Source organism: Xenopus tropicalis, chromosome 7 (assembly GCF_000004195.4).
Source record: "Xenopus tropicalis strain Nigerian chromosome 7, UCB_Xtro_10.0, whole genome shotgun sequence".
Classification (NCBI taxonomy): Eukaryota; Metazoa; Chordata; class Amphibia; order Anura; family Pipidae; genus Xenopus; species Xenopus tropicalis.
In genome coordinates, this window is record NC_030683.2 from 41,049,845 (window position 1) to 41,063,944 (window position 14,100).

The following is a 14,100-nucleotide window of genomic DNA, read 5'->3' on the forward strand; positions in this document are numbered from 1 at the left end:
AAGTCAGTGATTATGCATTGGATGGGGAACACCCTGCCCTCCCTGAATTTTTGAGACAGTTAATAGATAGTGCCCTCCCGCTCATCAAACTTACATGGAAACATGTGGAGCTGTAGACAAATTTGAGAGAGTATGGGGAGACTGGTGTAACCCTGACCCTTTGGGCTTGTAACCCCTAACGCAGGCTAATACTAGCTACACTACTGTACTTCTTTGACATGCGTACCTGCTACCAATAATAGATCACCCTAGCAAATATTGTACCGGTAATGTCACCATATTGCAACATTGTAATTGATTCACTGCAACCAGTTGTATAGCATTATTTATGTCATTTATTTAATATATGTATGAACTTAATTTAAAAAAAATCCTTTTTTTTTTTTTTAATTTTTTAAAAAAAAGAAATGTATTCCTAACTAATTATCATATTCTTACACAGATATGACGTGGTTTTATTCACAAGGCAGAGCAGATCCGTAATGAAGCAGATTCTGAAGATGTACCAGCCCACATCCTACACACTGAACCTCAGCAAGAATCACTTCCCACAGACAGATGGCTCTGTAACCTTTTCCTTCAGGCCTTCTGTTGCTATTTGATTTTCCAAAATAACCGTCCACGTGCAGAGCAACTATTTTTGAATGCATGCGTTTTGTAAAGCAGCTAAAATTATTCACAGTTATGTGGGTGATAAAGTATATAATGTACAAGAGGCACATACAGTAGGGACACTGAACCTATGACTCCTCACTTTGATCTACACTTCCACCAAATGCCTTTGGCTGTCAGACCTGCAGGTTCAATAACATGGGCAACCCAGATACAGGGAAAAGTCAGTGTTATAATCCACAGAAATTAGCTCTGACAACACATAAGTAAAAAAAAAAACAAAGTATTGTTTAGATTGTACTATTTAAGCTAATGCCAAACAGGGGCTGATCTTGGCCTGCGGGAAATTGCAGGCTGAGAATCGGCCTCAATGCTAACATTAGCTTTTTTCTTTGCCTGCACCCAGAACCATTGTGTTTGCCCTGGTGCAAACACATGTGGTGGATATCAGCGCTCAAATGTGAGAGTTTGCACATTTGAATGGATATCTGCTGCGTGTGCATTGTTCCGGGCACAGGCAAAGAGGAAAGCTAGCGTCATTGTTGGGGCTGCTTCTTGGCCTGTGCTTTTCAATAGGCCAAGATCAGCCCCCATGTGGCATTAGCCTTACTTACTACTTAGAAGTAAAATTTTTGTATGCAGGAACATGGTTTCTGTAGTGCCATTTAGTAAAATGATGATCCAAACAGAGTAGCACAAATTGAATACCTGTAGTATGTTTGTACAGTTGTGTTTCTTTGCTACAGACCAAAATACATTTTAGGTCCCTAAAACCTTTTCACTTCTGGGTTCCCTGTTGCTCCCAGTAGCCTCAAAGCAGATGCAGATTTTTGAATTTCTAGTTAGGCAAGTGTTGATTGCATAAAAAACCAAATATAATGTCAAACAGAGCCTTCTGTGGGCTGCCAGTCCACATAGGGGCTATTAAGTGGGCAATTATAGCTCTTATTGGCACCCCCAGGAAACTTTTTCATGCTTGTGTTGCTCCCCAACACTTTTTGGGTGAAAAAGGTTGGGGATACCTGCCTTAGAGTAACTAAAGCCCAACAACAATTAATGCTGATGCTGTGGGTTTCTTAAATGTAGAGAGCTGCTGTACTAGTTTACAGCAGGTACATGTGATCTAAGGCTAATGGCACCTCAGCATTATGACAAAGGCATGTACGAGAACATAAGGCCTTTATGTGCCATAGCCCTAATGGTTGCCACACATGCTCCGATTGTTCAGGCTGCTCAACCATATGGGCACGTAAGGCAGTATGGGGAAGGAGGAAGCTTCCCAAAGAATTTAAACACTGACCGTATTGATGTAAAATGTCATTTGCCAATGCTACTTCAAGGCATACAGCTCATAATCATATTTATTCAGAACTGGTGATCCAAATAAACAACACAATATTAGTGTTACATAAATACCCAGATCCATCTGTTTGGCAAGGTGCAGATTTCTTAAAAAATTTAGGTGTGGCCACTAAATTATGCCCAATACAAATGCAGCCATATGCTCTGAAAATTGTGCAATAGTAGTTATGGCAGGAGCATGGCCACACTTTGACAGGCACTTTACTCACACCTCCAGGCTCCAGACAAATATAGGTCAGATGGAATCTGAACCATGATTGACAGAACAGTGTGGATTTGAGGAAATTATTTTTTTTCACTTTAAAAAAAAAAAAAGTATCTTTGGCCAGGTAAATGATAGACTGAGGGATTTAAGCAGTATCCCTGCTGTGCAGCAATGCAGAATGTATTTGCACAGCAAGAAGGCAAAAATATTCTCCCTATGCTGTGAATTTTGGGTGTAAGCTTAGCCTTTATCTTTTCATGCCTCCAAAAAAAAAAAAAATATCAAAGAGTCTATTTGGGTATTTATTTGTACTAAACAGCATAAAACACATTGATGACAGCAACTGACAGTACAAAGGCTCCCACAGAAGAGAGTCTGTGTTTATATGTACACTCAGACAGTGAAAGGAATATGTAACACCTCATCAGGCTGCATACAATAATACAAAAGCTATTTATTTAGCTGTCAAAGCGGTGATATTTATGAAGCTTTGTATTTAAATTTCTCCAGAAACGTACATCATTATTTTGATCCTTAGACCTGGTGCAACCCATTAAAATCAGTGGGGCTTTGAAGCAAGAGTGAAGTAGCTTGATAAATATGCCACTGAGGGTAATGTGCCACAGAGGGATTAGTCGCCCGCCATAGATTTCAGCTACTGTGGGCAACTAATCTCTCCAAAATGCCCTTTCACAGACAACAAAGGTACCTGCCAGTGGAAGGGCCTACAGAAAACCAAAGCGATGTGTAGGACTTTCCACCGGCGCTTCCCTTTGTTGCTGGTGAAAAGGCACTGTAAAACCAGTAGGACTAGCAAACATAACTGTAGAGTCGTCTGATTGACACCTAAAGAGGTTTTAGAATAAAAATAAGAATCATCTGCCAAGATAGTCAGGATATTTTAGATTATGGGGCAGATTTTAAAAATATGTGAGATTAGAGTTTACCACAAAAAATCACCCACTTTTAATTTTTTCCTATGGGATATTAGAAGTGTATTTATCAATGGGTGCAAGTTAGAGTTCTCCACTTGATAAACACATTTCTAAAAATAGAAATGAATCCCAGGGTGATTTTATCTGCTTGGTAGACTAGTGCTGTTTGCAATAGAATGCAATGTCTAGGGGGTTTGAAATGGTTAATTCACTACAAAGTAATGAGAGATCACAATACAACTGCCAAGTGGTAATCCAATCCCTTTGACACACTGGATACAGACAAAAAGTACATCATAACATTTCCCTCTTTCCAAACACTTGACTGTAGCACATATGATCCATGTGACCTCGCTGCTCTTGCTGTATTTATGGAATCCACAGAGTGCTCATCAGAGCAAGAGGAGAATACTTGCAGTAAAGAGCTATGTTCAGTGTTCTAGAGACAGAATGTAAACATATTTCACTATGTCTCATGAGAGGGTACGACAGCCAGATCACAATACATTATTTCCCATAATACAGTGTCTTTTTTGTCATAGGAAAGTAGGTTTAGGAGTCCTAGAATCTCTCCAAATTACAGGTTGGAGTTAATAGTCCAAATAGTCTTCATTTTGGTCACTTTCCACCAGAAGATGGGGTGAATCCCAAAAGCTGCTCTATGGGGGTGTACCGCCATTCATCTGCTTCAAGCTCTTCTACTAAACCAGCCAGCTTCTCCATGCGACTTACTTGCTGATCTGAAAAAATTAGACCTAAACAAATGTTACTGCAATTAAACATGATCCACCCCGCATGCTCTAAATGTCTCCTGGATATTTCCCTTGGTTTTTTCACTTCAATAAGCAAAAAACATAAGCAAAACTAAAACAGAGTGAAATATAATTTTAAATGGAAGTCAGATATGGGCTAATTCTATAGAAATCCAATAATTTGGCCTGTATCCTTCATTATTGCATATAATGACTATCATGCATTGCTTAGATAAACAAGTTTTCCTGATAACTGTCTTATTGCATGACAATTGGTATAGCTGCTATAGCTTTTCAAATTACATAGCCTCCTCAGCTATGGCACATTCAATAATGCCTCTTCTCAGGGTACATAAGAGACACTGGCAGATCCAAAAGTGAGGGACACTGCAGCTTATACTACTTCCACAAAGATCTTCTCAGTCACATGATGCCACTTAGCTTTCAGTGTAGCTGACAAATTACAAAATACTCAACTAGCTGGCTACTTTGTTATAATGAGATATTTCAAATGTTTTGCCATGTATAGCAGGTAGTATTAAATGCAAAAGATCCACAGCTGACCCATCCAAAGTGTTGGGACAGGTCACCTAAAATCTAACAGTTAGTAACTATAGTAATTATACTTGGTTTTTAGTATATTTGACTTAATATTGAATGCATTTGCAGCATGGAATTTACATATGGGTCAATTACATGCAATTATAACTATTTAATTTATATCCAACCGAGTCTTTATAATACACATAATTTAACCAGTCAGAAGCCTGCTACATTATGTTTATTCTTTTCGTCAGAATGTATGGTACCCTGTGTGGTATTGGAGGGATTGAACTTCCAGATAAACATAAATGTATTACATAAACAACCACATTCCACAGACTGAAGGAACCACAAGAACTACAATGAGCTGTTTACCAGGATAATTGTGCTGAGTGTACTGCAACCCCGTTTCCTCACTTTGTTACAAGTAACCACTTACCTTCACCACCACCTCACTTTGTTACAAGTAACCACTTACCTTCAACACCTTCAGATGTAAAATTACAGCAAATATATATACATTAATGGGAACTATACCCCCCTTTTTCTAAATGGCCATGTAGAAAAGGTGCGTTAACACTACCTGAACTTCCAGAAATAAATATAAACGTACATCCTTAAGCTTCTCAGTGTAATGTAACCTTTTGTTCCTCTATGAAGTGATGGATTCTAGGACTTGAAATACCTCTGCTTATCATAGTAGGTGGTGCACAGATTCTTTGGAAAGCAGGGGGGACTTTAAGCCCCAGAATCCATCACTTCCCAATGGAACTAGACTCTAGAGAGGGGTGGAGAACTGGCAAACATACCAACAGTCTTCACTTTAATATGTGGAATCAGGTATGTCTGTGTAAAAATAAAATACATTTATATTTATTTCTAGAAATTCAGTTAGTGTTAATGCACCTTTTCTACATAAACCCAAATGAATGTGCTTACGTCAAAATGGAAAGTATATTTTCCCTTTAAAGGCAATAGACCTTTTTTAGAAAATTAACTTTTATTCTAAAAAAATTCCCATCTGATCACTTTTGCTGTAGAGTTATTAGATCTATTAATTGTGGAATAGTCCCCATATTAGCCTGCCACCTGCTGAAAGGAATATGTTTAAAACTGACAGAAACTGCCTAATATCTCAAAAACAATTAGGGGAAGCAAAATGTAGTTTCTCCATGCCCCATTTAGATCTCAATGCACTAATTTCCTATGGTTTGGTTCCAGCCCTACCAATTCATTGTGGTCTATACAAAAAAGCTTAAATGAACAAGATTTAATGCTATAATCACTGACTGTGGAAACTTACTGTGCTTCTCATTGTGGAGGAGTGACCTACAGAGAGATCTAGTTTTAATACTGCTGGGACACAAGGAGATTAATGGGCTTCCACAGTAAGGGGGAAAAAGGTAATTCAGGTCCATAGGCCTGGTATCCTGTACCCGATTGAGCTGTTACAAACAGAGAACAATACGCCAATCTGGAGGATCCCCCACTTATATTAGAGTGTCAATCTTTGGCTGTCCAACTGGAGCAAACATTCTGAGTTGTAATCAAATACATGATAGCTGCTCCTAACTGAAAATCCTGTCACCTGCATATGTAATGGCTTATCAGCCGACAGGAACAAGTGCCTTACAACTACCCCCCCCCCAGAACAGTACAAGAAATCAAATAAATGTATGCTGGGCAGGATTACAGATTTGTGTCAGTAATAACCACTGTTAGTTAAGTACTTTAAAGGAACAGTAACACCAAAAAATGAAAGTGTATAAAAGTAACTAAAATGTAATGTACTGCTGCCCTGCACTGGTAAAAGTTGTGTGTTTACTTCAGAAAGTCTACTATAATTTATATAAATAAGCTGCTATGTAGCCATGGGGGCAGCCATTCAAAGGAGAAAAGGCACAGGCACACAGCAGATAACAGATAAAAGACTATTGTATTCTCCAGAACTTATCTGTTATCTGCTATGTAACCTGTGCCTTTTCTCCTTTTTTCCAGCTTGAATGGCTGCCCCTGGGGCTACACAGCAGCTTATTATATAAATTATAGTAGAGTTACTGCAGCAAACACACCAGTTTTACCAGTGCAGGGCAACAGTGCATTATATTTGTATTACTTTAAAGCTCTTTCATTTTTTGGTGTTACTGTTCCTTTAATGCAAACGTGTATTTTCTGCTGTGCTCTACAATGTAAATACTAGTGACTGATCATCGCCATTGGGGTATATAAATATGCCTCTTATACTACTCTATTTAGTTATAGTATTTTGTGATTATAGCTATATTTGTGTATAGTTTTGGTGCAAATCTACATTATAATGACTCTAGTAATATATTTCACAACATTTCCTATCTTTATTTACAGGAGACTAGGCAAGTAAAATTAACTTTCCCATTTTGAATTAAAATAAGTTATTTTTAATTACAGGATCATGACAACCCAGAGTAAAAAATCCATTAACGGGATTACTTGTGTGACTAAAAGGGTTAAACAAGATAGCTATATTGTAGGCTCTGGTCTACATTCTTGCAGTGGAAAAATACTCAGCATTATCAGACAACAGCTGCTAGCCAATGAAAGTCTTACTCTTCTGCATGAGGCAGCTGGTGACAATACGCATAAGATTACACAAATCGTCTTTGGATGAGAAGAGAAAGAATCCAACTGGAGACAACACTGACTCATTGCAACAAAGACTGAAGCATTCAGTGATCCAGCCCACATACAGGACTATGGATCTAATTCATACTTACCATGCTTCACCTGCTTTAAGGTGGATGCAACCTGATAGCTGAAAACTGACTCGCACAGGAACCTCTCTGAACCATCTGCTGACAGAAAAGACAGAGATTTAAAGTTTAATTGTCAATTGGCAAAGAGCAAGCTAATGAGAATCCATGGCTCCATGCATATAACTGGGTATACTGGGAGAGGAAGGAGAGACAGATAATAGGAAGAAATAGCAGATGACGACTGCTTAAAAAAATGCTAAGGTTACTGTCACACTATGAAGGAGGTAGATTTGGCTCAAAAATGCACATTAGAACATTCTGGATAAATTCCATTGCATGTGTGCAGCGACAGGTGGGTACCCTTAATGACAGTCACTACATACACAGGGTAGTGTGACATTAGCCTAAAACAAGGAGGGACAGAGAATGTTAAGTTAAAACTAACCACCCCAAGGTGCCAAACAGACAGAGAGAGAGAAAATAGAGAAGAGAGAAAAGATTAAGAAATGAAAAAGAAATAAAAGAGAAAGAGAGAAGAAACTGGAAAGGAACTGAACCCTTCAGGAAACCCTTCCTGCACATTACATTTACATGATTGTGGTCCAAAATGGAAGCAAGCATGGCTGGTGAGTTAGGTATTACAAGGTGGGCTTGCATATTGAAGAGCTGAACTTCACTGATAGTTCTCTCTCTTTTTTTTTTTTTAACTCGGATTATCTATGTAATTATTTGACTTCAGTTTAGCTGACTTGTCATTTAGCCACTGCTAAAAAACTGGATTGTATTTGGGTGCAAGAGTATAACTGAAGAGGGAAAGAGGCACAGACTGCCACCTAGTGTAGCCCATAGGTAAACCCCCCCCCCCCCAAAAAAAGCCTTTGGCCAATTTAGGTATGCGTTATCCTGATACCTATTATCCAAAAAGCTCAGAATTACAAGAACCATCACCCACAGCCTCCATTTTAATCAAACAATGCAAATTTTTAAATAGGATTTCCTTTTTCGCCAAATACCTTGTACTTGATCCCAACTACAATACAATTAATCTGGAGGCAGAACGATCTATTGGGTTTAATTCTAATTTTTTTTTTTAGTAGACTTCAGGTATAGAGATCCAAATTATGGAAAGAACCCCTATCCAGGAAACCCCTGGCCCCAAACATTTTGGATAACAGGCCCCATACCTGTAGTACAAAAGACAACAATCTTCAAAAGACAACAATCAAAAGACAACAATCTTCAGTATGTGAGGGACAATGCACCATCTAGCATATTAAGGAACATGAGGGAATAGAAGGATCAGATCTGGATATAGTAGAAATCGGTGATATCAGCTGACCTTTTACTGATCCTGAAAAATGCAATTTGTCCACCCAAATGTGGCCAAATCACAGCATATTTAACCGCAGGGCAGTCAGTTGAGAGTTAAATCAATAGGCATGTTTTTTTTTCACCACAAACTCCCCTGCCATCCCACCGGCGAACATGTAAGTCGCCGGCGAGATGGCACACGCGGCGGCGCGATTTTGCGCAAATCGCCGAAAAAGATTTCCCGAAATCGCCCCGCCGCGTCTGCCATCCCACCGGCAACTTACATTGTCGCCAATGGGATGGCAGGGGAAGGCAACTCGGGGAGATTAGTCGCCCACGAACAGGGAGTTTTGCCGCGGGCGACTAATCTCCCCGTGTGCCAGAGCCCTTAGCAAAACGGTGTGTACAGCATAAACTAAGTTTTGTTCAGTACTAAAGCAATATTTTACTGCACAAGGAAGATTTTGTTTATACAGAGCCCTCCAGTGGGCAAATGACAGAAGTGAAATTCATTAATTTTTTTTTTGTTTACATGAAACACAGATATCAAATCTTACAAAAAATGATGTGATATGTCAATTAGTGCAAAAATGAATACTTATGATAAAATAAACACCCTACATTTTTTTTTCATTATTTAATGGGAAGTTTAAAGAGTAAACCACTTGGGGTGCCAAAATGTTAGGCGACCCCCTGTAATTTTTTTTTATTTATTACTGGTCTCTTTGAGGAGCTCACCACAGAAAAATTTAGCCACTTTCTATTCATTCCTATGGGATTTTTAAAAGCATATCAATGCCTTTCACCCATTGATAAATACACATCTAAAATTCCAGATGAATAGAAAGTGGTTACATTTTTCTGTGTTGAGCACTAACCTTACATTTGAATAAATCTGCCCCTTTAATTTGCCCTTGTCTAATTTACTGCAAGGGCTGCCTGGGAGACAGGAAAGATGTGGTGCTTCTTTAGAAAGTTCACTAGACTGGAACCTGGAATCAACCCCCCACCCCAATGATTTTTAGACAAATTTCTTGTAAACGCACTTGCAGGCGTAAGAGTACATTGGCCATCACTTTTGCAGGTGAAGGGGATTTCATACGATGTAAAACTGCTCCTTCTGCCATTGCCCTAATAATAGCCAAAAACACTTGGTTTGGACTGCAGCAGACTGTAGACTAAGCAAGGAATGCACCATATATATTTGTAATATTGGGTGAGTGCATTTAGATGAAATTATATGCCCACCTACAGTATGGTGGTTAAGAACAACAAGTGGGCTACCAGAATACATAATACTGCAAACCACAACCATTTTGTTTCTCTATTATGTGTAGAAAAACAGAATGACGATAAAGCATCCTGTGTGGACCTACTGCAGCAATCACAAAACGATCCTTTTTTCAAAAGGGTGTAACTATTCTAAATTACATTAAGAGCCACACCAAAATGGCAACAAAATTCATCACTGGAGTTAAATGATTTTCATAGGAAAGTTGGCACAACTTTTCTGCAGCAGAGTTGCTGCACCCAGCATAAACCGGCTCTGAAACATTACTGTGGTTAAGTAATAAAAGGCGGAAAGTTTGCACCAAGTCACCTATAGCAACCAGGTAGGATTTACTCACCTTTTTAAAAGCAAAAATCATATGGGTTGCTATGGGCAAACTTGTGCCTTTTATTACATATGGGGTCAGCACTTCCCTGGCACCTATGTATACATTGCTAGACACAACCATTCCCAGAGAGCTACTCTAAGATTTTTCAGAGTTGTAGCTTTTACCTTCTAACATTTCTCCAGCTGCTTTTGGGCAAGTGAACAGCGCTTTCCTTGGAGGAGCTAAATCTGAAACGCTAAATCCAGATCCAGTAACAGAACTCCCACTTACTCCACCAGCTGAAGAGGATGAAGAGGAGGCAGCCATTCTGCTAAAATCTTTAAACAGATAAAGAAGAATACAATTATATAATTTTGTGCGAGACAGTTGCCATTTTGTTCTAAGCAATGGGACACAGGGTAACTTTGGAGTTTTGTGCTCTGTGTGCCCTGGCTCTTAGATCTACAGCCCAAGAACCAGGAAGTTAGAAACATGGAGTAGCTCCAGTTCCTTAGTTTGCCCTGCTTAGCTCAAGAAAAAACAAAACCCAGGTTAATGCAATAGGCAAAATGTATATTCAGCACTAGTCCTGCTCATTAAACTCATGTTAACCAAGGGGTTATACTGCCCTCGAACAATGAGCCACATCCATTACAAATATTAATTTTGTATCTGAATTTTATACTTTGTGGGGTATTTTACACATTTGGGAGTGTTTATTAATAGGTCCAATAAAATTGTTATATAACCTCACACCCCTACCAAAAACAAAAGATCACCAATGATGACCTTCAGGAAATAGATAATTAAAAAAACGAACATCACACACACAAGATGCTTGTCAGAAAGCAACTTTTGTATTGGTTGTTTTCTTGTATGATTGATGTATGCAGCAATTTACTTTACAATGCAAATGAATTCAGGGGCATTTTAAAATATAATAATTCTGTTTTCCTGATCAAAAACAATCTGCTATTGCTAGCCGTCAACTGGTGTCTTCCTAAAGAGTGTGTGAGGTAACTGAATTATAAAAAAGCCTAAAGCCATGATGAATTTTTTAACAGCGCAACCTGCTGGTCAGTTTCTCTGACTGTACAGTCAGGGAGAACATGTTTAGAAGAAAACAATTCTGTTCTGATGCTCAGGAAAGTGATCAGAAACCTGACATAACCTTTCTTATATCTTTCCTAATCAGAGCAACATCAGAAGAGTTCTGTTTTCTTTTTGAACTTGTTCACCCCGACTGTACAGTTAGAAGAACTGGACAGCAGGTGGCACTGTGTTACAAAATTCAATATATAAGCAGTTCAAAAACAGTTTCATAGCTGCAAAATTCCTTAAAAGAGCACCCTTAATAATTGTACATTAATTTTTAAGGCAAACATATCCCTTAAGTCCAATGTTAAGTGTCCGGCACTAACATACTTACAGATGCATTATTGTGGGGTCTCTTCAGATGTATATACAACATGAAAATACAACACTTTGTGAACCTCAGCTTTGAAAAATGTGAGACTGTACAATGATATGGTAGGAGTATTAAACCACATTAAAGTAAGTCTCCAAGACTAATATTCACAACCTGCCATACAAAAGGATTAATCTGCTTCTCACATGAATCTGTAAAGCAACTCACCTCCAGCTCCTGGCACCCCACTCTCGCGAACACTTCCGGGTGTTGCCCTTGTCAACGTAATTAAGGAGTTACGCACAGTGGACATGTTTGGTTTGTGCCCTGACAAAAGGCAACGGCTTGGCTAAGCGAGGAAGGTGACAGAGCTATATTAAACAAAAAAATTACTTAGGCAACCTCTTCCCAAGCAAAAAAAAAATGATGTAATAATTTGTTAATAGTCTGGAAACTTAAAATGGCTGATAAAATTCAGACCTGAACAGATCACATCGTGCTCCCCTAGAAGAGCCTTGCATATAATACTTCTGTCCCCACCCAGGCAGCTCTGAACAGATCAAATGCACCCCCACAAAAACACTACACATATAACACTGTGCCCCCAAAGTACTGCAGATATCCTTCATCTCCCCGTTTTTACTTTCATCTCTCTCCTATAGACTCATGACACATGGGGTGTTTTCAACCGCCACTTCCACTATGGTGTTTAAAGTGCCAGTCTCTCACTGCTCTTGATGGTAGTAAGTGCATAGCACCCTGGTTGATGCACATGGGGCAGTAACAAGCAAATCTCAGCACAAAAATACTAGCTTAAATATTTCTATTACATATAACCCTGCGCTCCCCCAGTGCCACTTTATTTACCTGTACTCCCCTGGTGATGCTGCACATATTACCCTGCCCTTTCCCTACTGGCCCTGTACATATCAGCACTTTGCACTCCCCCAGGGGCCCTGTACTTATCAGAACCTTGTGCCCCCCAGTGGCTCTGTATATATGAGCACCTTGTGCTCCCCCAGTGGCCCTGTACTTATCAGAACCTTGTGCTCCCCCAGTGGCTCTGTATATATGAGCACCTTGTGCTCCCCCAGTGGCCCTGTACTTATCAGCACCTTGTGCCCCCCAGTGGCTCTGTAAATATGAGCACCTTGTGCTCCCTCAGTGGCCCTGTACTTATCAGAACCTTGTACCCCCCAGTGGCTCTGTATATATGAGCACCTTGTGCTCCCCCAGTGGCCCTGTACTTATCAGCACCTTGTGCCCCCCAGTGGCTCTGTATATATGAGCACCTTGTGCTCCCCCAGTGGCCCTGTACTTATCAGCACCTTGTGCCCCCCAGTGGCTCTGTATATATGAGCACCTTGTGCTCCCCCAGTGGCCCTGTACTTATCAGCACCTTGTGCTCCCCCAGTGGCTCTGTATATATGAGCACCTTGTGCTCCCCCAGTGGCCCTGTACTTATCAGCACCTTGTGCCCCCCAGTGGCTCTGTAAATATGAGCACCTTGTGCTCCCTCAGTGGCCCTGTACTTATCAGAACCTTGTACCCCCCAGTGGCTCTGTATATATGAGCACCTTGTGCTCCCCCAGTGGCCCTGTACTTATCAGCACCTTGTGCCCCCCAGTGGCTCTGTATATATGAGCACCTTGTGCTCCCCCAGTGGCCCTGTACTTATCAGCACCTTGTGCCCCCCAGTGGCTCTGTATATATGAGCACCTTGTGCTCCCCCAGTGGCCCTGTACTTATCAGCACCTTGTGCCCCCCAGTGGCTCTGTATATATGAGCACCTTGTGCTCCCCCAGTGGCCCTGTACTTATCAGCACCTTGTGCCCCCCAGTGGCTCTGTATATATGAGCACCTTGTGCTCCCCCAGTGGCCCTGTACTTATCAGAACCTTGTGCCCCCCAGTGGCTCTGTATATATGAGCACCTTGTGCTCCTCCAGTGGCCCTGTACTTATCAGAACCTTGTGCTCCCCCAGTGGCTCTGTATATATGAGCACCTTGTGCTCCCCCAATGGCCCTGTACATTTCCGCACCCTGTGTCCCCCTGCAGCCCAGTACATATGAGCACCTTGCCCTCCCCCAGTGGCTCTGTACATATCAGCACCCTGCGTCGTCCCCCCAGTGGATTTGTATGTATCACCACTTTGTGCTCCCCCAATGGCCCTGTACATATCAGCTCCCTGTGTCCCCCAATGGCCCTTTACATATCAGTACCCTGCACTCCCCCAGTGGCCTTGTATACATAATCCTGCAGGGCCCTTGCATGAGTGGCCCTTGAAAGAGGGCCTACAGTTATTCACCAGCTGTGTACATATCATCCTGCGCTCCCCCAGGGGCCCTGTATATAACACCTGACATCTCCCAGCAGCCCTATAGATCAGACTCTGCTCCCCCAACATGCAGGTTCCTGTACAGAACTACATTTCCGAGAATCACTGTTGCGATCCCCTTGCCGCACTCCTGCAGCCTCACCTCTAGCAATCCCTTTCTCGTGTTGTACTGCACCTCTCTGCCATTTAAACCCTGCGCCACCACAATCCCACTTTCCGGTTTCCTGTTCCCTTCTCTGGACAGGCCGCAGCAGCTCCACTAATAAGCAGCCCGGATGTCACAGCCACGTGACCGTGTGTGGGAG

General features: G+C 41.0%; 1 protein-coding gene across 7 annotated transcripts; it reads right to left on the reverse strand.

Annotated features, from left to right (window-relative positions):
- Positions 1-2,463: 2,463 nt before the first annotated feature.
- anapc16 (anaphase promoting complex subunit 16) lies at positions 2,464-14,100 on the reverse strand. 7 transcript variants are annotated; one of them, XM_012966364.3, is made up of 5 exons: positions 13,938-14,100; positions 11,687-11,829; positions 10,236-10,388; positions 7,163-7,237; positions 2,464-3,869 (listed from the first exon to the last, which is right to left on the reverse strand). In XM_012966364.3, the coding sequence occupies exons 2-5, from the start codon at positions 11,769-11,771 to the stop codon at positions 3,733-3,735; spliced, it is 450 nt and encodes a 149-aa protein (XP_012821818.1). In that variant the 5' UTR covers positions 11,772-11,829; positions 13,938-14,100; the 3' UTR covers positions 2,464-3,732.

What these genes read in the sequence shown, in the direction of transcription:
- anapc16 (XM_012966362.3), bottom strand. Translation starts at nt 11,771, where the DNA reads ATGTCCACTGTGCGTAACTCCTTAATTACGTTGACAAGGGCAACACCC. An exon ending in TGGGGTGCCAGGAGCTGGAG is followed by an intron (nt 10,389 to 11,686) that starts GTGAGTTGCTTT and finishes ATCTGTTTAAAG; the next exon opens with ATTTTAGCAGAATGGCTGCC. An exon ending in AGCTGGAGAAATGTTAGAAG is followed by an intron (nt 7,241 to 10,235) that starts GTAAAAGCTACA and finishes CTTTTCTGTCAG; the next exon opens with CAGATGGTTCAGAGAGGTTC.